This window comes from Tachyglossus aculeatus, chromosome 2, assembly GCF_015852505.1.
Source record: "Tachyglossus aculeatus isolate mTacAcu1 chromosome 2, mTacAcu1.pri, whole genome shotgun sequence".
In the NCBI taxonomy this organism is placed as follows: domain Eukaryota; kingdom Metazoa; phylum Chordata; class Mammalia; order Monotremata; family Tachyglossidae; genus Tachyglossus; species Tachyglossus aculeatus.
This window is the reverse complement of record NC_052067.1, coordinates 137005172-137028824: the sequence shown is the minus strand read 5'-3', so window position 1 is coordinate 137028824 and position 23653 is coordinate 137005172. Positions and strand designations below refer to the sequence as shown.

The 23653-nt window shown below is 45.6% G+C and overlaps 1 protein-coding gene and 1 pseudogene across 1 annotated transcript; both read left to right on the top strand.

Annotated features, from left to right (window-relative positions):
* The first annotated feature begins 1602 nt into the window (after positions 1-1602).
* LOC119943504 (olfactory receptor 52D1-like) lies at positions 1603-6557 on the top strand. The gene is made up of 2 exons (XM_038764530.1): positions 1603-1752; positions 5562-6557. Exons 1-2 carry the CDS (start codon positions 1603-1605, stop codon positions 6555-6557), a joined length of 1146 nt encoding a protein of 381 aa, XP_038620458.1.
* Positions 6558-22471: 15914 nt separating this feature from the next.
* LOC119943498 lies at positions 22472-23415 on the top strand (annotated as a pseudogene).
* The last annotated feature ends 238 nt before the right edge of the window (positions 23416-23653 follow it).

The window sequence follows — 23653 nt, the reverse complement described above, 5'->3', positions numbered from 1 at the left end:
TGCTGTGGGGAAGGGAAGGAGGTAAGACGGTGGGAATGGAAGGGGGAGGAGGGGGAGAGGAAGGAGGGGGCTCAGTCTGGGAAGGCCTCCTGGAGGAGGTGAGCTCTCAGTAGGGCCTTGAAGGGAGGAAAAGAGCTAGCTTGGCGGATGTGGGGAGGGAGGGCATTCCAGGCCAGGGGGATGATGTGGGCCGGGGGGTCGACGGCGGGACAGGCGAGAACGAGGCACGGTGAGGAGATTAGCAGCAGAGGGTGCGGGCTGGGCTGTAGAAGGAGAGAAGGGAGGTGAGGTAGGAGGGGGCGAGGTGATGGAGAGCCTTGAAGCCAAGGGTGAGGAGTTTCTGCCTGATGTGGAGATTGATTGGTAGCCACTGGAGATTTTTGAGGAGGGGAGTAACATGCCCAGAGCATTTCTGGACAAAGAAGCATTTCTGGTCAAGGGGGTCTCTTTCCCCCACCAACTGGACAATGGTCAATGCCATTGGTTAGACCACCCTCAGGAAACCAGGAGGGAGGGATAGGGCTGGGCAGTCAGTTGGACTGAATGGAGCAAGCACCTAATATAGAGTCCTCTGGAGGAAAGCCGAAGGAGACTTCATAATTCCTGCCCTCCCCTGAGGAGCTAAGGGTGGGGAAATAATAATAATGATAATAATAATAGTAATAATAACAATAATAATGTTTTTTTAAGTGCTTACTATGTGACAGGTACTGTACTAAGTACTGGGGTGGATATAAAAAAATCAAATTAGACATAGTCTCTGTCCCTTGTGGAGATCACAGACTCAATCCACATTTTACAAATAAGGGAACTGAAGCACAGAGAAGTGAAGTGACTTGTTACAAGTCACTCAGCAGTCAAGTGGCAGAGCAGGATTAGAACTCATGACCTTCTGATTCCCAGGCCCATGCTCTATCCAGTACGCCATGTTGCTTCTCAGAGAAAGACAGATAGGCACATGAGCATGGAAAATATTTCCACCCTCAGTAAGGTGGCTACTTCACAAATGGCAGACACATAAATTTTAAGCACAAAGAGGTAGAGAAGTGAGGAGTTATTGGGCAACTGCAAAAGGGTGGGGTCAAGCTGAAAGGTTTTCTTGGAGGGGAGGCCAGGGAGAATTTTGTAAGAGTCTGTGAAGCAATGAACAGGAATTCAAGGGTACAAAGAGTATGTGCCTCAGGCTGGAGACAATCTGAATGTTTTAGTCTAAAGAGGATGGCATTTTTGATGGACAGTGGAGCCTGGTGGAAAGACCCCAGGACTGGGAGTTGGAAGATCTGGGTTCTAGTCCCAGCTTTTCCACTAGCTGGAGAAGTGTCTTAGGAATTTCACTTAATTTCTTTGTGCCTCAATTTCCTCATCTGTAAAATGGTAATGAAATGTATTTTCTTCCTCCTCCTTAGGCTGTGTGCCCTGGGTAGGAACGGACAGGTACTCTGTGTTCGATCTTTTAAAACAACTTTCAGCACAGAACCGATGGTTTCAATTTTATCAATAGCATATGTGGTCACATTGTTAGAGGAAAGAGATAAAAGGGGCAGGAGGACAGGGAGTTTGAGGAGGGAGATAAGCATCTGGAACAATTGAGAATCAACAGAGATGGAGAAATATTGTTGTTGGGCAAAGGAGAGGGCAGAATTAGAGCAGCTGAGGACAAATTTGAAATTTAAGAGGTCAGCCAGGTATCTCGATATCTATCAGCAGTGCTCCACAGCTCAAGCACAGGTGATCCAGGGTTGCAAGTTAGTGGTATGAGATCAGCTGAGAGAAATTGGAGAGTGAGGGAGTTGAGTTCAGGGGAGAGAGTAGTGTTGAGCGTATTGATTTATGTGGCAAGAGAAGGTAGTTTGGGATTCGAGACCAAATGGGCCATGATAATTTTAGAATACTGGAGGGGATCCAAAGATCAGAGGTTTCTGTAGAGAACAGGACAGATTTGCAGGGATAGAGTGTGTGGGAGAGAAAGCAGGTGAGAAAGCTGAGTTTGGAGAAGAAGGATTTCAGATTTGATGACAAGATAATGGGATAGAGTGAGTGTCCAAGTTGAGTGGGTGAGGTGAAGTGGAGCAGGAGGTCAGTGGTGTTGAGGAGCAATAGTAAGTGGTTAGCAAAAGAGTCATCAGGAACATCCACATTGATATGGAAGTCTCCAGGGATCAGTGTACGGATGGAGAAAGGGAGAAGGAATGTGAGAAAGGGAGATGACTGTGACGTAATTGGAGTGGGTGGTAGAGTCGGATGATATAGGCTTCCATCCTCCTGTCTCTTCCTGCTTCAGTCTATACTTCACTCTGCTGCCCAGATTATCTTTCTACAGAAACACTCTGGGCATGTCACTCCCTCCTCAAAAATCTCCAGTGGATGCCTATCAACCTTCGCATGAAGCAAAAACTCCTCACTATTGGCTACAAAGCTCTCCCTCACCTGGCCCCCTCCTACCTCACCTCCCTTCTCTCCTTCTACTGCCTAACCTGCACACTCCACTCCTCTGCCACTAACCTCCTCACTGTGCCTCATTCTTGCCTGTCCCATCTTCGACCCCTGGTCCACATCCCACCTCTGACCTGAAATGCCCTCCCTCCACACATCCACCAAACTAGCTCTCTTCCTCCCCTCAAATCCCTACTGAGAGCTCACCTCCTCCAGGAGGCCTTCCAAGACTGAGTCCCCCCCATTTTCCTCTGCTCCTCCTCCCTTCCCCATCACCCCAACTCCCTCCCTTTGCCCCACCCCCTTCCCCTCCCCACAGCACTTGTTTATATTTGAAGATATTTATTACTCTATTTTGATGTGTATATATCTGTAATTCTATTTATCTCGATTAATTTATTCATTCATTCAATCGTATTTATTGAGCACTTACTTGTGCAGAGCACTGTAGTAAGCACTTGGGAAGTACAAGTTGGCAACTTATAGAGACAGTCCCTACCCAACAACGGGCTCACAGTCTAGAAGGGGAAGACAGACAACAAAACAAAACATGTGGACAGGTGTCAAGTCGTCAGAATAAATAATGGTATTTCCATGGTATTGATGCCTGTTTACTTGTTTTGTTATCTGACTCCCCCTTCTATACTGTGAGCCCATTGTTAGGTAGGGATTGTCTCCGTTGCTGAGTTGTACTTTCCAAGCACTTAGTACAGTGCTTTGCATAAAGTAAGCACTCAATAAATACGAATGAATGAAAGGGAGGGGGTGGGGGATGGTGCAAAAGCAGCAATGGGAAAAAAGAAGGAAGCCAACTCCACTCCCTTTCCCAGTGAGTCTTGGTGGTATAGCATTGCTCCTTTCTTTAAAGAATCTTTACCTCCAGCCCCATCCCTTCACACCTTGTTAAAACACTTAAGCCCTCACTTCTTACCTTCCTGTCATTTCCAATGTTTCCTTCCCCACCATTTTCAAATATGCCCATATATCTCCTATCCTAAAACAAACCTCCCTCGACCCCACAGCTTCCCCAAATCATAACTCTATCTCTCTCCTACCATTCCTTTCCAAACACCAAGCAAGCTGTTGATACCTCCACTTCCTTGCCTCTAATTCTCTCTTTGACCCCCTGCAAATTGGCTTTCTCCTGCTTCACTCCACAGAAACTGCCCTCTCAAAGGTCACCAATGACCTTCTTCTTGCCAAATATGTCACCCTCTACTCCATCCTAGACCTTGCAGCTGCCTTTGAGACTCTGATCCACTCCCTTCTCCTGGATGCATTATCTCACCTTAGCTTCATTATCCTTGTCAATCAATTATATTTATTCTGGGCTTAATGTGTGCAGAGCACTGCACTAAGTGCTTGGGAAAGTAAGATACAACAAAACAGTGACATTCCTGCTAACAACGAGCTCACAGTCTGCTCCTAGTTCTCCTCCTATCTCTCTGTCTACTCCTCAGAATTTTTCGCAGGCTCCTCCTCTGCCTCCAACCCTTTAATAATAATAATAATGGCATTTGTTAAGCGCTTACTATATGTGAAGCACTGTTCTAAGCGCTGGGAAGATAAAAGGTGATCAGGTTGTCCCACATGGGGCTCACAGTATTAATCCCCATTTTACATATGAGGTCACTGAGGCACAGAGAAGTTAAGTGACTTGCCCAAAGTCACACAGCTGACAAGTGGTGGAGCCAGGATTAGAACCCATGACCTCAAGAACCCAAGATGTGGCTGAGACAAGCATAGCACGATTCAAAATAATATCTTGAATTTGCATAGCACATATTTTTTTTTCCTAGCCCATGAATTATTTCATTTTATCCTCACAACAGCCCTGTGAAATAGGCAAGGAGAGAGATTACATTTTCCTTTTACAGATGAGGAAATTGAGGCCTAGAGAGGTTAACTGACTTGCCTAAAGTCTCACAGCAAACCAGTGAGCCAAGTCTCAAAAATTCCCACCAGACTAACCTGCCCCTCAGTAAAATATTCCAGTAGGATGTGCCTGTTGTGCACTGAAGTCAAAACGCCCTGCTTTAGGGGAGAAAAGACTTGTCAAGGAGTAGTAGCCAAATTTTCTGAACCCAGTAACATTCACTGTTTGAGTTTCTCTCCAGAACTGTGGGGGTTCCTCAGGCTCAGTTCTCGGCCCCCTTCTATTCTTCATCCATATCCACTAACTTGGAGTACTCATTAGCTCCCATGGCTTCAACTACCATCTCCAAATGAATGATTCCCAAATCCTGTCAATTCTACCATGACATTTCTAGAATCCTCCCCCTTCCTCTCCATCAAACTGCTACCTTGCTGATCTGATTCTCATCATATTCTGCCTTGACTACTGCATCTCCGCTCAATTACCTCTTTCCCTTCTACCTCACCTACTGCATCTCTTCTCCATTACCTCTTCCCCTTCTACCCCACACTTCACTCTTCTAACACCAACCTACTGACTGTACCTAGATTTCATCTTTCTCATCACCTACCCCTTGCCTTCATCCTTTCTCTAGCCTGGAAGTTATAATTATAATGATGATGATAATATTTAAGGGCTTAATATGTACCAAGCACTAGGGTAGATACAAGACAAGTTGCAAATCGGGCTCACAGTCTAAGAACGAGGGAGAACAAGTATCGAACCCCCATTCTGCAGATGACAGAAAGAGACTCAGAGAAGTTGAGTGATTTGCCCAAGTTAACACAGCAGATAAGCAGCAGAGTCAAGATTAGAACTCATGTCCTCTGACTCCCATGTCCGTACTGTTTCCACTAGGCCATGCTGCTTTCCTCCCCGTTGCTAATGTGTCACCTATGGAAATTGGGTCTGTATCCCTTAAGCCCTTTTTTACCCTCCCCAACACTGACAGCACTTAGGTTCATAGACATCTACAATTTATTTTAATGTCTGTCTCTCCCTCTACTCTGTAAGATCCTTGTGGGCAGGGATCATGTCTACCTATTCTACTGTATTGTATTCCATGCTCCAGCGCTTAGAACAGTGCTTTGCACATAGTAAGCTCTTAATAAATGCCATCATCATTATTATTATTCCCCCAAGTGCTTAGTACAGTGCTGGGTACAAAGTAAGAGGTCACTAAGTACCACTAATTGTGTGCTTCTCCAGGCAGGTGACACCAGGTTCCTGCTGTCCCGCCAGCCCTCTCAGAAGGATCAAGTCCCTTTCCAATAGCAGTGATGCCCTTTCAGATACTTTCTTCCTGGTAGGCATCCCTGGGCTAGAACCTGTGCACATCTGGATCTCCATCCCATTCTGCTCCATGTACTTTTCTGCCCTGCTTGGGAACTCCATCCTCATTGTCATCATCACCATTGAGCGCAGCCTCCACAAGCCCATGTACATCTACCTCTCTGTGCTCTCTGTCACTGACCTCGCCCTCAGCTCCACCACGGTGCCCAAGATGCTTCAGATCCTGTGGTTTGGGGATGGGGGCATTTCCTTTGGCAACTGCTTGACCCAGATGTTCTTCATCCACACCGTCTTTGCCCTGGAGTCCTTCATCCTCCTGGCCATGGCCTTTGACCACTACATGGCCATCTGCCACCCGCTGCGTTATGCTTCGGTCCTGACACCCCAGGCCATTGGGAAGACTGGAATCATAGGCATCATACGCAGCATGGCCGTCGTGTCCCCATTGATCTTCCTTCTCAAGCGGATGTGGTACTGTGGCCACCGACTCATCCCCCACACATACTGTGAGCACATGGGCATTGCCAGGCTGGCCTGCAGCGACATCACTTTGAATGTCGTGTATGGCCTGACCGTTGCCTTCCTCACCATAGGGCTGGACATTGTGCTCATCGCTGCGTCATACATACTGATCCTCTGTGCTGTCTTCAGGCTCCCCTCCCAAAAGGCCCGGAGGAAAGCCCTCAACACTTGTGGCTCCCACCTCTGCACCATCCTCATCTTCTACATCCCGGCCTTCTTCTCTTTCCTTACCCACTGCTTCGGGCACCATATCCCTCCCCACATCCACATTCTCCTAGCCAACCTTTATGTGTTGGTGCCACCTATGCTGAACCCCATTGTCTATGGGGTGAACACCAAGGAGATCCGTAAGCAGGTTCTGAAGATATTCCTCCTTAGAAGGGGAGAGTTCTGAGGAGTCTGGGTCATTGGAGGGGTCCGAGCTCCACCCCAAAACTCCAGTCAGCTCCTGGTGAGGGTCGCCAGCTTTTCCTTTTGTGGTGTAATTGGGGACAGGAAGTTTTTAGGGGGTGAGATCTTTTGTTTTCAATAGTATTTCTTAAGTGCTTACAATATGCTAGGCACTCTACAGAGCACTGCTGTAGGTACAAGATTAACAGGCTGGACACAGTCTATGTCTCACTTGAGACCCACAGTCTTATTCGCCATTTTGCAGATGAGATAACTAAAGCACAGAGAACTGAAGTGATTTGACCAAGATTACACAGCAGAGAAGTGGAGGAGTCGGTATTAGAACCCAGGTCCTTTGACTCCCAGACCCGTGCTCTTTCCATGAGGGCTTGCTGCTTCTCTTCTCGGCCTCCTTCTCCTTCCCCTCCTCACATCATACTTAGTATGGTGACTCATACCCAGTGGGGTGGACCCCCTCCTTTTCCCCCTTATCCTTGACTACTTGCTGAAGCTCAGTGAGGGGCTCTCTGCTCTGCTCCAACCTTGCAGAACTACACAGACACTTCTACAGCTCTACAGAGTCTGAAGTAAAATAAAGATTCCCCATGACTTTCCTGGACACTAAAGGGATTGGCTGTAAGTTTCATCATCCCACATAAGCAGTACAAATTAAAGTAGTCCTTGTTTCATCCCACTTAATCAGTACAAATTAAAGTAGTCCTTTTTATTTTTCAGACCTGTTCCTTAATTTGACCATACTGCTGCAGGTAGGAAATGTTACATTTCCTCACCCTCCCACTTCCTGGTGTTTTCCATTCTCATTCTTCTAGACTGCAAGATCACTGTGGGCAGAGAACATGTCTACCAACTCTGTTGTACTCTCCCAAGCACTTAGTACAGTGCTCTGCACCAAGTGCACCAAAAATATGATTAATCGGTCGGGCCCAAGGAAGTCTGATATTTATCAATCAATCAATGGTATTACTGGGCAGAGTATACTGTACAAAGCCTTTGGGAGAGAACAATAGAGTTGGTAGACAGGATTCCTGCCCACAAAGAGCTTACAGTCTACTGAATTGCAACTCCATTTATGAGTTCATTCAGATCATTCCTCCACTGGGGCTCACTGATTTGATCACTGAATGCTCATCAGATATGAGATGTCACATGGAGGGACCTGCATCAGGAATCTCCTTAAAAAAATGCTTTTTACTAGCCTTCTATGCTGTCAATCTATATTGTGCCTAGGATGTGCAGAGCACTGAACTAAGGAGATGTGAAGAGCTGTATACTCAGCACTTGAGAGAGTACAGAGAAAAGGTTCTCTTTAAGAGCTTAAAATACAATAGGTGAGAAAGACAAAAATTGTTTTTCCTCCAGACTGTAAGCTCACTGTGGTCAGGGAACATGTCTACCAGTTCTGAATTGTACTCTCCCAAGAGCTTAATACACTGCACACAGTAAACACTAAGCACTCAATAAATCCAACTGATTGATTTATTTTCAGTTATAATAATAATAATAATAATGGTATTTAAGTGCCTACTGTGTGCCAAGCACTGTTCTAAGAGCTGGGGTAGATACAAGCTAATCATGTTGTCCCTCGTGGGGCTCACAAACTTAGATGAGGTAACTGAAGCACAGAGAAGTTAAGTGACTTGCACAAAGTCACACAGCTGATAAGTGGCAGAGCAGGGATAAGAACCCATGACCTCTGACTTCCAAGCCTGTGCTCTTTCCACTAAGCCATGCTGTTAAATGAATGAATAAATGAACAGTAGAGGAAGTAGATTGATATGCACACAGTAAGCGCTCAATAAATATGATTGAATGAATGAATGAATGAATAAATAAGTGCTGCTGTGGTTGTTGGAGCTGCGGAGGGGGAATTTAACCAGGGAATTTCTCCTCTCTGAGTCAACTGCCTCTCCTCTCCTTGGAGGCTGCTCCATACCTCTGTCTCACTGCTAGGGGACATTTAGGTGTCCTGAACAAGTCCGGACAGACAGGACAAGGATGCCAACCACTAAAGGGCACACAGTCTTTAAGCAGTTCTATTATCATTACTATCTGTGATACTTACTGAGCACTTAATGTGGGTAGAGCACAATATAATGATAAGCAGACACATTCCCTGACCACAACAAGCTTACTAAGTGCTTGGGAGAGTACATTATGACACTATACCAGACACATTCCCTGCCCACAGTGAGCTTACAGTCTGGAGGGGGGAGACAGACATCAATATAAAAAAATAAGTTACAGGTATGAACATAAATGCTGTGGGGTGGGGAGAGGGATAAATACAGGGAGCAAGTCAGGTGATGCAGAAGGGAGTGGAAGAAGAGGAAAGGTGGGCTTAGTCAGGTAAGGTATCTTGTAGATGTGCCTTCAATAAGGCATATCTCATTGAAATCCACCCTCTTCTAGGACCAGGGGTCCCATCTCTGACTGCCAGAGTATAAAAGCTAAAAAGCCAAGTTCTCAGTACATTGCTCTGCACACAATCAGGGAAGCAGATTGTAGCAGCCACTCATTCTGTAGCTTGAGTCTCATCCAACCTGCTTCCAGCCAGAAGAGAGAAGCACAAGTATCAGAAAGAGAAGCTGCTTGGCCTAGCAGAACGAGCACAGGCGTGGGAGTCAAAAGACCTGGGCTCTAATTTCAGCTCTGCCAATTGCTGGCTGTGTGACCTTGGGCAACTCACTTAACTTCTCTGTGCCTCAGTTTCCCCAACTTTAGAATGGGGATTAAATACCTGTTCTCCCTCCTACTTAGACTTGAGCCTCATGGGGGACAGGGACTGTATCTGACCTAATTAATTTGTTCATATCCTAGTGCTTAGAACAGACAACCTGATCACCTTGTAACCTCCCCAGTGCTTAGAACAGTGCTTTGCACATAGTAAGAGCTTAATAAATGCCATCATTATTATTATAATAAGCACTTGACAAACAGAATGGAAATCTGAACTCAGAGGGAAACTCTGTTCAGTGCATTCCTGGCCCTGGGTCTGCTCAGATGCTCAAGGGTCAGTCTGGCTGCTTTCCAATGTCTGACAATTTGTGGTGCAGTTTTTACATTCATTACAACAATGTCTGTCAAGTCAATCAGTGGTATTTACTGAGTGCTTAGTATTAAGAGCATTATATTAAGTGCTTGGGAGAATACAAGAGAATTGGTAGACATGTTCCCTTCCCACAAGGAGCTTACAGCTACAGGGGGAGACAGACATTAATATGAAGAAATAACTTCTAGATATGTTACAGAAGTCTTGTGGGGCTGAGGGTGGACCAAATACCAAATGCCCAAAGGGCAAAGATCCAAGTGCATGATGCAAAAGGGAGAGGAAGTGAACAGGGGGAGGGAGAAGAGAGGGGAGAGGGCTTAATCAGGGAAGGTCTCTTGAGGTTTGTTAATACGCCACTCTGAGTTGGTTCATAAGCTTCCAATTCCATAATTGTTAGGTGAATAGTGCATATCCCCCCTCTAGAATGAAAGCTTCTTATGGGAAGGGAATATGAACGCTCTGGGCATATTACTCCCCTCCTCAAAAATCTCCAGTGGCTACCAATCAATCTGCGCATCAGGCAGAAACTTCTCACCCTGGGCTTCAAGGCTCTCCATCACCTCGCCCCCTCCTACCTCACCTCCCTTCTCTCCTTCTACAGCCCAGCCCACACCCTCTGCTCCTCTGCCGCTAATCTCCTCACCGTACCTCGTTCTCGCCTGTCCCGCCGTCGACCCCCGGCCCACGTCATCCCCCGGGCCTGGAATGCCCTCCCTCTGCCCATCCGCCAAGCTAGCTCTCTTCCTCCCTTCAAGGCCCTGCTGAGAGCTCACCTCCTCCAGGAGGCCGTCCCAGACTGAGCCCCTTCCTTCCTCTCCCCCTCGTCCCCCTCTCCATCCCCCTATCTTACCTCCTTCCCTTCCCCACAGCACCTGTATATATGTATATATGGTTGTACATATTTATTACTCTATTTATTTATTCATTTATTTTACTTGTACATTTCTATCCTATTTATTTTATTTTGTTGGTATGTTTTGTTCTGTTCTCTGTCTCCCCCTTTTAGACTGTGAGCCCACTGTTGGGTAGGGACTGTCTCTATGTGTTGCCAATTTGTACTTCCCAAGCGCTTAGTACAGTGCTCTGCACATAGTAAGCGCTCAATAAATACGATTGATTGATTGATTGATTGTACTCTCCCAAGTGCTCTGCCCAACTGCTGCCAATGCTCAATAAATATGATTGGTTGGAGATGTGTCTATCTACTTCAGTTATCAGTGGAGGAAAGAATAGAATTGGCTCAAGGCCTCAACATTGTCTGAAGGATGAGGAGGATTGCAAAGCAAAGTTCCGGGCCACCTCGTTCTCGCCTGTCCCGCCGTCGACCCCCGGCCCACGTCATCCCCCGGGCCTGGAATGCCCTCCCTCTGCCTCTCCCCTGTGGGCCACCTCCCACAGATAACCAAATTACCCCTTGCAGAGGGTTGTTTGGGAGCTAACTTAACCAGGCAGCTCCAAGATAGTAATGCCTTGCCAATGAAGTGACTCATTGAACAGTGGCTTAAGTCATGTGAACTAGATTCTTAGGAACAGATTTTTTTAATAGTATTTGTTAAGTGCTTACTATGTCCCATCATCATCATCAATCGTATTTATTGAGCACTTACTATGGCAGAGCACTGTACTAAGCGCTTGGGAAGTACAAATTGGCAACATATAGAGACAGTCCCTACCCAACTCTGTTCTAAGTGCTGGGGTACACAAGGTAATTAGGTTGGACATAGTCCGTGTCCCAAATGGGGCTCACAGTCATAATTCCCATTTTACAGATGAGGTAACTGAGGCACAGAGAAGCTAAATGACTAACCAAGGTCACACAGCAGACAAGTGGCAGTGCCAGGACTAGAACCCAGGTCCTTCTGACTGCCAGACCTGTGCTCTATCCACTAAACAACACTGTCCTTCATCTTAATAGTTGTGGAAATTATTAATCAATAAATCAATCAGTGGTATTTATTGAACCCTATTTAGGTGCTGAGCACTGTACTAAGCTTTTGGGAGAGTACAATAAACTCTGATAGACACAGTCTCTGCCCACATGAAGTGTATGATCTAGAGGAGTAGTTTATCATCTAACTTTGTTAAGCACTTACTATGTGACAAGAGCCACATAGTAGGTACAGGATATTTAGATCAGACAGCGCGCTTGTCCCGCATGGGGCTCACAGGCTGAGGGGGATAGAGAATGGATATTTAAACCTAGTTTTACAGATGACAAAACTGAGACCCTGAGAAGTTAAGTGACTGGCCCAAAGTCATCAGCAGACAAGTGGTAGAGCCAGGATCCGAACCTGGGTATCTGGACTTGCGGCCCTGGACTTTTCTCAACAGGTGACATGGCTTCCCTACCCTAGGCGTAATGAAATGTTGACAATAAAATCAATAAATCAATGGTATTTTAGGAGAACTTACTGTATACAGAGCATTATCATGACACTCTCATAACAATTTCCTCTCTGAATCACCCCCGCAATGCAACCCACTGTTAACACTGTTTCCCTGGAACCAGATAGCTTTTCTAGTAGTACTGGTAGCAGTGGAGTGAAAGAGATATTTGGAATCTGTCAAAAAAGCAGATAAAAAGGAAGCAGATTGGAGAAAATTTTTTCATCAAAAATTAATAGCCAGATGTGAACAGCTGGGTAAATGGCCTTACAAGAGTTGGAAAATTGCTCAGATTGTTAGTCCTTCACCCACCCAGCAGGAGGAGGTCCCATTCAGCAAACCAAAGCAGCAGGAAGTACACAAACACAATGAAAACAATGGAATGGCGCCTCCAAATGACAACTCAGAAAATTTCACTGAGTTTCCCCCTTACCCTTTGAGGCCATCCGTTAGTGACTGATTCCACACGGAAAACAGAGTTTGTTTTCTCCCCTAAACAACCAATTCCACACAGTTGCCCAAACATTGCATCCTCTCTTTCATCCTTTGGTGAAGAGGATTAGATGTGCTAGTGCAGACAAGAGAAATGGCATGCCCTTTGGAAAGAGCATCCACATGAGTTCTGATCCTGGCTCTGACACTTATCTGCTGTGTATCAAATAACATAATAAGAAGAGCAATTTTCCATTCGAAAAATCTCTTTCCCTAAATGTCAGCCACCTGACTGCCAGTCCAGCTGTAGCCTGGTGGTTGTCTGACTTCTTTATGGTGATGGTTTTTGATTTTACAATGTCCATTCACTAGTTATTTCTTCAACCATTTTTTATAGTATTGGCTAAGCCCTTACTATATGCCAGTCATTGTACAAAGCTCTGGGGTCGATCATCAAGTTGGACACAGTCTTTTTCCCACATGGGCCTGACTTGCTCCCTTCATTCGTCCCCCCTTCCAAGCCTCACAGCACTTGTCTGTATATATCTGTACAAATCTGTACATATCTGTAATTTATTTATATTAACGTCTGTCTCCCCCTCTAGACTGTAAGTTCACTGTGGGTAGGGAATGTGTACACTTATTAAAGTATTGCATTCTCCTAATGCTTAGTACAGTGCTCTGCAACCACTGAGTGTTCAATAAATATGACTAAGTGAATGATTCAATACTCTTTAATCCCCATTTTACAGATGAGGTAACTGAGGCCCAGAGTAGTTAATTGACTTGCCCAAGGTCACACAGGAGACATGTGGTAGAGCTGGGACTAGAAACTAGGCCTCTTGACCCCCAAACTCGTGATCCTTCCACGGGACCCTGCTACTTCTCTAACCATTGGCTTGCCAGACATCAATGACCAGTTTAAGCTTGTAGGAAAGAGAGAGAGAAGGGAACTTTGCTCTCAGGAAATGTGTCATTTGATTGTTTTGTACTTCCCAAGTGCTTAGTACACTGTATTGCTCAAGAAATGCTATTAGTCCTACTGCAACCACTAAATAAATTCCTCTGGGTACTGGCCACTCTCCTTCTCTATAATCTCACACTTCCTCCGGCCTCCAGCTCATCTCTACTTGGATGTCTTGTGGATCCCTCCAATTAAACAAATTAAAATGTAACAAAACAATACTCATCTTCCAACATAAACTTCCCTCCCTGCCGAAATTCCCATCACACAGAAAATACCACCATCCTCTCTGTCTCAGGAGCCCGCAATCTTGGCATTACCTTTGACTCATTTCTCTTGTTTGACCTGTCTATTCTGGGTGTCATCACATCCTGTGAGTTCAGCGCTTTGAACAGTGCTTAGAACAAATACCATCATTATTATCATTCTATCTTCACAACGTCTCTAGAATCGGCCCTTTCTTCGCCACTAAAACTGCTACAATGCCGGTCCAAGCACTTCCATTTCCCTTCTTAACTATTACATCGGTCTCCTTGCTGACCTCCCTGCCTCCAGCCTTGCCCTTGTCCAGTCCAACTTCATTCTGCTACTTGACTCATATTTCTAAAACAATCTTTTAGTCCATATCTCCCACTCCTTAAGAACCCCCAGATGCTCATCTGTCTTCACATTGAATAGAAACTCCCCTTCAATGGCTTTAAGACACTCCTTCAATCAGTTCTCTCTCCTACCTAACCTCGCTTCTCTCCCACTATAACACCTCACTCACATCTTTCTCCTCCAGCAACAACCTACTCACTGTGCCTCAATCATATCTTTCTCACCATTGGCCCCTTGCTCATACCCTCCCTCCTAACTGAAACTCCCCCCCCTTTATATCTGATAGACTGACACTCTTCCCATCTTCCCAGTTCTTCTGAAATCATAACTTCTCCAGGAAGCCTTCCCTGACTAATCTGCCATCTCTCTACCCTATTATCTCTCCCTTCTGCATCATCTATGTACTTGAGTCCATACTCATAAAGCATTTAGGGACTCACCCCACTCCCACAACAATTATATACTTATCCTTTTAGGAAGCAGCATGGCTTAGTGTAAGGAGCCCAGGTTTGGGAGTCAGTGGTCATGAGTGATAATCCTCACTCCATCACATCAGCTGTGTGACTTTGGGCAAGTCACTTAACTTCTCTGTGCCTCAGTTATCTCATCTGGAAAATGGGGATTAAGACTGTGAGCCCCACATGGGACAACCTGATTACTTTGTATCTTCCTCCATGCTTAGAACAATGCTTTGCACATAGTAAGCACTTAAATACCAAAATTATCATCATTTTACTTGGCTGCCTTTCCTATTTTAACATCTGTCTCCCTGCTAGCAGAGGGCAGGGACCGTATTTACTTTGACTCCGAGCCCCATGAGGAACAGGGACTGTCCAACCTGTTAAATTTGTTAGACTAGCACTTGACAATTAGTAAGTGTTTAACAAATACCATAACTATTATTATTATTACTTGATTGTACTTTCCCAAGCACTCAATAAGTACACACAATAAATCCACACAGTTAGCACTTAATATGAATGATTGCTTGATTGAGCAGAGGACCTCTTCTGGAAAAAGTAGGGGTTGGGGTTTGGGAAAGGAGAGGGGATGGTTCTAGGATTCTCACCTCTCCTCTTTAATAGCTGACTGGCTTCTCTCACATTTTTTTATAAATGTGTTTGCAAGTCCAGAATCTTTTAAATGACCTCTCTGGCCACAGTTAACCTAAGATATCAGGCAGGTGTTTCAGGTGAAACATTAACCTAATACACTGGTCTAAAATATTTGCATTATTCAGAACCTAGAGGATTTTTGTTTTAGGGATCAATTATTAATCAATCAGTGGTATTTATTGAGCACTTACTGTGTGCAGAGCACTGGACTAAGTACTTGGGAAAGTACAATACATAAGAGTTGTGGTTATATTTATATACAAATGTCTTCAGTCTTGGGAACAAAGCCACAGATAAGGAAGTCAGGTAGACAAGGAAAGAGGGTGAGGAAAAGAAAGAAATCTGAACTGAAGATGGGTTGTGATTTCATGATGCTGAGTTTGGAGCTGATGATCTCTTGAGGGATCCTTTCTGGCTCTGGAAAAGAGCGAGTAGTAACAGTATTTAGCAGAAATAGCATTTATGAAGTGTCTAGTGGGGTACACTTAGCACAGGAAAAAAAGTCTTTGGCAGAGAATTAGACACAGTTCCTGGCCCCAAAGGGGCTCACAATCGAAGAATGAAAGGAGGCAGGTGGCTGGGGGAGGGACCTGGAGATAGACACATAAGGAAATATAACACAATAAAAACACAAGAAAAAGCAAGACACTTTGTCAAGGACAATAATTAATACAGTGAGGATACAATGACTAGGGGCAGAGTTTCAGGCTACTTGCTGCTCAGAAGCCAAAAGTCTTAGCCACCACCACAGCCTACCCAATATTCTAAATTGTGTGGAGTTCACACAGTGGTGCTCTAGGTTTCCTGTCTGGCCCCATGGAGCAGATCAGGTCAGGGGCGAGGCTCCAGGCAGCATGGAATGGAAGGTGGCAGTGGTTCCCTGGGCAAGTAGCTTGATGATACGGGTCTCCCTCAGTTTTCCGCAAAATGGCTCTTCCTTTGGGTTTGCTTTCCCAAATGCCCCAGAGACCCTATCCTGGCTAGCTGAAGACTGAGCCATCTCTGTTCTGCTTTGTTTTTCTCTCAAATCTGCTTTTCCACATAATGTCCCCATCCCAACAGCCCACACCACCATCCTCCCTGGCCCAGAACCTGACAACGAAGTGATCATCTTCTCAACTCTCATATTCAGTCTGTCACGAAATAGCACTGGTTTGTTCTCCACAGTGTTTGCTAGATTTATCCCTTCCTCTCCATTTAAATGGCCACTCCTCTGGTCCAGGTACTTGTCATATTCTGGGTAGACAATTGCATCATAGTCTCCTGGCACTTTGAGGAGCAGCATCACTTAGTGGATAGAACACAGGCCTGGGAGTCAGAAGGTCATGGGTTCTAATCCCAGCTCCTCCATATGTCTGCTGTGTGACCTGTGGCAAGTCAGTTATCTTCTCTGGGCCTCAGTTACCTCATTTGAGAAGCAGCATGGCTTAGAGGCAAGAGCCTCTAAGTGACTTAGGAGTTAGAGGACATGAATTCTAATCCCAGTTCTCCCACTTTTCTGCTGTGTGACCTTGGGCAAGCCATTTAACTTCTCTGTGCCTCAGTTACCTCATCTGTAAAATAGGGATGAAGACTGTGAGCCCTACATGGGACAACCTGATTACCTTGTATCTATCCCAGAGCTTAGAACAGTGCTTGGCAAATAGTAAGTGCTTAACAAATGCCATTATTATTATTATTCTTATTATTAAAATGGTAATTAAGACTGTGAGCCCTATGTGAGACATAGACTGTGTCCAACCTGAATACCTTGCATCTACCTCAGTGTTTAGGACAGTGCTTGGCACATAGTAAGTGCTTAATGAGTATATTATTATTATTATTATTATTATCTTCCTCACTGTTTTTCCTGCTTTCAGTTTGGCCTTTCTCCGGTCCATACTTCAGTCCACTTTCCAAATCATTTTTCTAAAATGTTGTTCTACATATGTTTCTTTGTTCCTCAAAAACAGTTCAGTGGCTACCCAGTACTCTCAAATAGGAACTCCTGACTGTAAACAATTAGGCATTCCAACATTTTTCTCTTATCTGCTCTCTTCTTCCACTGCACTCCAGCTTGTACTCATTGAGGGTACTCTTGAACTCTTACTCCTTGTATCTTGTTTTTGATTTTCCTATCGCCAAATTCAATTTCACACCCTCCCAACTGAAAAAACTCCCTCCCCCTTCACATCTGGCAGAACATTACTCTCCCCATCTTCAAGGCCCTCCTGAAATGCCACATCCTCCAGAAGGAATTCATCAAGTAGCCACGAACAGAGGGAGGAGGGAGCAAGGATCAGAGGGGAGGAGGTAGCCAGGGTCAGAGGGAAGTGAGCCAGGATAGAGAGGAGAGGAAGCCAGGGTCAGAAGGGAGTCAGGACCAGAGGAGAGGATGGAGCCAGGGTCAGAGAGGAGCAGGGAGCCAGGAACAGAGGGGAGGAGGGAGCCAGGAACAGAGGGAAAGAAAGCATTAGAAAAATACTGTCCAGAGTCCCCTGGTGATGAATAGGTCCACCAGGGATTCTTGGAGGGAAACTAAAGTCCTTTACCAACACACATCTGGCAATTGTCCTGAAAATCAGGATGGGAAATGTAGTGTGGGGGTGAGGAGTAGAGTCGTGGAAGGGAGAGCTTCCCCAGACTCTGCTCTTCCAGGGCCCAGGATCTTGAGAAGAGGCTCAGAAGGTAGGTTTCTGGGAACAGTTTCTTTGGGGCTGGTCCTCCCCAGCCCCCTTCCTTTTTGATGCTTCTGAAGTGGTCAAAATGTTTGCGATGGACCTGGAAGACAGGCCGCAACACAGTAGGAACTGATTTTAGGGACATGTATTTTTGTTTGTTTGGGAGGTTTTCTGTTGTTCTTTTTATGGTATTTGTAAAGCACCTACTATATACCAGACACTATACTAAGCATTGGGGTAAAAACAAACTAATCAGGTTGGACATGGTCCGTGCCCTACATGGGGCTCACGTTCTTAATCCCTGTATTACAGATGAGGTAACTGAAGTACAGAAGAGTTAAATGACTTGCCCAAGGTGGCTTAGTGGAAAGGGAAAGGGTCTGAAAATCAGAGGCCCTAAATTCTAATCCTAGCTCTGCCACTCATCTGCTATGTGACCTTGGGCAAGTCACTTCACTTCTCTGTGCTTCAGCTACCTCGTCTGTAAAATAAGGATTGAGACGGTGAGCCCCATGTGGAACATGGACTGTGTCCAATCTGATTACTTTGTATCTACTCCAGCACCTAGAATAGTGTCTAGCATATTGTAAATTCTTAACAAATATCATTTATAAAAATGGCAGAGCTGGGATTAGAACCCAGGTCCTTTGTCTCTCAGGTTCTGGCTTTTTCCATCAAACCATGTAATAATAATAATAATGATAATAATAGTATTTGTTAAGTGCTTACTATGTGCAAAGCACTGTTCTAAGCGCTGGGGAGATACAAGGTGATCAGGTTGTCCCACGGGGGTGGGGGGGGGGGGGCGGCTCACAGTCTTAATCCCCATTTTACAGATGAGGGAACTGAGGCCCAGAGAAGTTAAGTGACTTGCCCAAAATCACACAACTGACAAGTGGCAGAGCCGGAATTTGAACCCATGACCTCTGACTCCAAAGCCCTGCTCTTTCCACTGAGCCACGTTTACTTGGGAATGTCTGGTTTGTGAAATTTCTAATCTCAGCTCTGTCGTTTGTTGTGTGACCTTGGGCATGTCACTTAACTTCTCTGAGCCTCAGTTACCTCATCTGTAAAGTAAAGTAAAATGTGTCCAACCTAATTAGCTTCTACCTACCCCATTACTAAGAATAGTGTCTGGCATGTAGTAAGCACTTAAATGCCATCATTATTATTTATTTTTATAATGGTATTTTTTAAGTACTTTGTGCCAGGCCCCATACTAAGCGCTGGGGTAGATACAAAATCATTGGGTTGAGAACAGTCTTTGTCCCATGTAGAACTCACGCACTTATTCCCCATTTTACAGATGAGGTAATTGAAGCACAGAGAAGTTAAGTAACATGCTCATGGTCACACAGCAGACAAGTGGAGGAGCCAACATTAGAACTCAGGTCCTTTGAGTCCCAGGCCTGTGCTCTTAAGATTAGTCCATGCTGCTTCTCTTCGAGTGCTTACTGTGTGCAGAGCACTGTCCTAAGAGCTTGAGAGAGTACTATGTAGCAGGGTTGGAGTCACCTTCTCTGACCACAAGTGGATTAAAGTCTAGAGGACGATTATTATTATTACAGCACTCAGCAAATACTTCATCAATAAGCACCAGATAGATGCCATAATTATTATTACAATTATTAATGGGATTGGAGGGTAGGGCTGTGGTCCAAGTTGGGGCTCAAGACAGATTGGTGATAAGTAGGGGAACCCCAAGCACTGGTGCCCTGAAACCTCAGCCTACATCCAAACCCTTTTGTGCCTTAAAACCTACCTAGAGGATGCTGAGAGTGAATTGCTTCATCTGCTTCAAGGCCAAGCTGCACTCACCTGCCCTGGGGTAGGGGCTTGGGGCTTCTTTTGAAAGAAAGCCCTGAGTGTTAAGTAGAAGGCTATCATCCAGAAGCATCCTACCTATAGGGTGAAAGCAGTGTAGGCCAGTGGAAAGAGAATGGATCTGGGAGTCAGGACCTGAGTTCTAAGCTCAGCTCTATAGGTGGTCTGGCAGATTTGAAGAGGGAGGGGACTCCAAGCATGGGGGAGGATGTAAGGGAACAGAGCCAGGGTAGGAAATGATGGGGCCCATTGGGGTTATCTTTGGAGGAGTGAAGAGAACCCCAGATGGGGAATTGTGGGTGAATAGGGCAGATAGAGGAGAGAGATGGTTGCTACCTCCCAGAAGCCAGTACCTTCTTTTTTATGGTACTTAGACTAAGTGTAAACCACTGTTCTACCACTGGGGTAGATACATTTTAATTAGGTCAGATACAACCCCTGTCCCACATGGGGCTCTCATTCCAAGGAGGAGGGAGAATAGGTTTTTAACCTTCAGACATTTAATCTCTGAGGCACAGAGAAGTTAAATGCCTTGCCCAACGTTACATAGCAAGCAATTAGCAGAGCCAGGATTAGAACCTGTAACCTCTGACTCCCAGGCTCACACTCTTTCCACTAGACCACACTGCTAGTGGCAGGATCAGAGGGAAGTAGGGAATGAGGGTCATATGCAAGAGGGCGCCAGCGATGGAGGGAAAGAGGGAGCCAGTGTCAGAGGGGTGGAAGGAGCAGAGATTGAGAGAGAAATGGTAACCATCAGAGGTTTTTCCTATATGGGAGAGCCCCATTCTGCCATCAGAGTGTGTGACAGGCTGAAAAGGGTTGAGGCTTGAGGCAAGGAGACCTATGAAAAGACTGATACAATAGTCAAGTCAGGAGATAATAACAATAATAATAATTATTATTATGGTATTTTTAAGTGCTTACTATGTGCCAGGCACTGTACTAAGCACTGGGGTGGATACAAGAAAATTAAGTTGGACACAGTCCCTGCCCCTTGTGGGGTTCACCGTCTCAATCCCCATTTTACATATGAGGTATTTGAGGCACAGAGAAGTCAAGTGACTTGCTCAAGATCACACAGAGTACAATTGGCAGAGCTAGCATTAGAACCCATGACCTGATGACTCCCAGGCCCATGCTCTATCCACTGCGCCATGCTGCTTCACAGATGATGACAGTTTGAACCAGAGTGGTGGCCATTTGGGTGGAGAGAAAGAGGTGGATCTGAGAAATACTGTGGAAGAAAAATGGGCAGGATTTACTGAATAATCAATTATGTGGTATTGGCATTTAGGGAATGAGACAGACGGAGGACCAGCAAATGAGAATGAGAAAGAGCTTTCAGGAGGTAGGAGAAGAACCTGGTGAGAGCCAGATCAGAGAGTGTTTCTAGGAAAGTGGAGGGGCCTACAGTCAATCAGTCGATTATCTTTATTGAGTACTCACTGAAGCAGAGCACTGTACTAAGTGCTTGGGAGAGTGGAATATGACAGACACATTCCATTTTCACAAAAGGCAGTTGGAAAGCCAAGATGGAATAGAGCAAAGTGATGGAGCTCCCTGTTAGGAGGGCCAATGAGACTTGGGCCTGGTTCTCCAGGATCAAGAATCTGTCCTACAAAATTGATTGTGCTCTCAGTGTGTCCCTCGCATTCTCTTGTCCCTGCCAATCATGTCACTCGATCATGGGGTGCATCAAGAGAGTAGATAGTCAGGGGTACAGCAACCTTCAAAGTGAAGAGGTAGTCTTCACCCACTTCAACCAGCTCCAGGCAGAACTGGGTCAAGAACTAATTAATGGTATTTATTGAGTACCTATTATGTGTAGAACACCATACTAAGCACTTGGGAAAGTAGAATACAACAAGATTAGCAAAGACATTCCCTTCCCAGAATGGGCTAACCATCTAGAGGAGATAGACATTCATATAAATAAATAATTTATTAAATAAAATATAAAGATATGAACAAAGGTGCTGTGGGGTTGGGAGTTGGGCAATTATCAAATGTCCAGAGGCAACAGATCTAAGTGCATAGTTGAGGCAGAAGGGAGAGAGAGCTGAGGAAAAGAGGGCTTCTTTGGGGAAGGCCTCATGGAGGAGATGTGACCTCAAAACCCACATTTTCTGAGTCCCAAAGGACTTCCTTGGGCCTATGGCCAGGCTAGAGCAGAGCCTACTGGACATGACTATCACAAAGCGATTGGAGACCTAAGTGAATGTGGCCTCAGTGCAAAATGGGGGTGAAACCCCAAATGTGGCCTGTTGAGAAGAGATTTTGAGGAGTTTGGACAGAAAGGGGTTCAAGGAGATGGGGTAATAATTAGAGGGTGCAGTGTGGTCCAGAAACACATTGAAATATTGAAGACATCCACAAAGATGAGAAACTTTCAAGAAAAATAGGGAATGCTCCAGAATAGAACTCGAAAAGAGGGAGAGGGAAGGGCTTCAGCAGAGGGAGGGTGAAGGTGTTGCAGGCAGGGGGAATGATTTGCTGAAGGTACTTGTAAAGTGCTTACTAAATGCCAGATGCTGTACTAAGTGCTAGGGTAGACATAAACTAATCAGGTTGGAGACAGTCTATGTCCCACATGGGGCTCAAATTCTTAATCCCCATTCAACCAATAGGGCAACTGAGGTCCAGAGAAGTGAAATGACTTCCCCAAGGTCACTCAGCAGACAAGTGGCAGAGCTGGAATTAGAACCCGGGTCCTTCTGACTCCCAGGCCTGTGCTCTATCCATAGGCCATGCTGTTTCTCTTCTGGACACCAAGTTAGGTTTCCAAAAGGACCACAGGCCAGTCCTCAGGGGACTCAGGACTCACTTGTGAGCTGATTTCTGTCCATTTCTTCACATGCTCCCAGCATGGGAGATTCCTATGGCAACAACTCTGGTTCCCTCTCCTGCATCCTGACTGCCTTCCCAGGATTGGAGGATTCCTTGTATTGGACTTTTATTTTTCTGGAACCCTCTACTCTTTTGCCATCCTAGGAAACTCCCTGATCCTGATCATCCTCAAGGAGGAGCAGAGCCTGCACCAACCTATGTACTATTTCCTGGCCATGCTGTCCATCAACGACCTGGGTGTGAGCTGCTCAACTCTGCCCACGGTCCTGGGCACCTTCTGCTTCAAAGTCAGAGAGGTTGGCTTTGACACCTGCATGGCCCAGGTGTTCTTCATTCACTTGTTCTCCTGGACGGAGTCAGGTATCCTGCTGGATATGAGCTTTGACCACTATGTGGCCATCTGTAACCCCCTCAGATACTCAGCGATACTGACCGGCAGCAGTATTGTCAAGGTGGGTTTGGCTGTTTTAGTATGCACCTTCATTTTGATCCTTCCCCTACCCTTCCTCCTGAGGAGACTGCCATTTTGCAAGGCCAACATCCTGCCTCATGCCTACTATCTTCATCCCAACCTCATCCGCTTGCCCTGTGTGGACACCACCTTCAACAGCTTATTTGGCCTGTTCATTGTGCTCTCCACATTCGGACTGGACTCCGTGCTCATCTCCCTTTCCTACATCCTGATCCTCAGGTATGTCCTGACCATCGCGTCCCAGGGAGGGCGGTCCAAGGCCTTCAATACCTGTGTTTCCCACATCTGCACGGTGCTCATCTTCTACATACCCATGGTGGGCATATCCATGATTCACTGGTATGGCAAATGGCCCCTATTCGTCCACACATTGATGTCCATTGTCTATCTCTTCATTCCTCCTATGCTCAACCCCATCATCTACAGCATCAAGACCAAGGAGATCCACAAAAGGATGGTCAAGATGCTCTACAGAGCCAAACTCCAATAGGCCCTTTAGGTGAGATCTCGGTGAGGAGGACCAGAGGCAATAAGGTGGTTCATGAGACAAAGAGCTGCCTAGTAGAAAGAGCATTGGCATGGCAGTCAGAGAACCTGTGTTCTAATCCCAACTCTGCCAATTGCTTGCTGTGTGACCTTGGACAAATCACTCACTTATCTGTGTTTCAGTTCCCTCATCTCTAAAATGGGGATTCAATACCTGTTCTCCTTCCTATTTAGACTTTGAG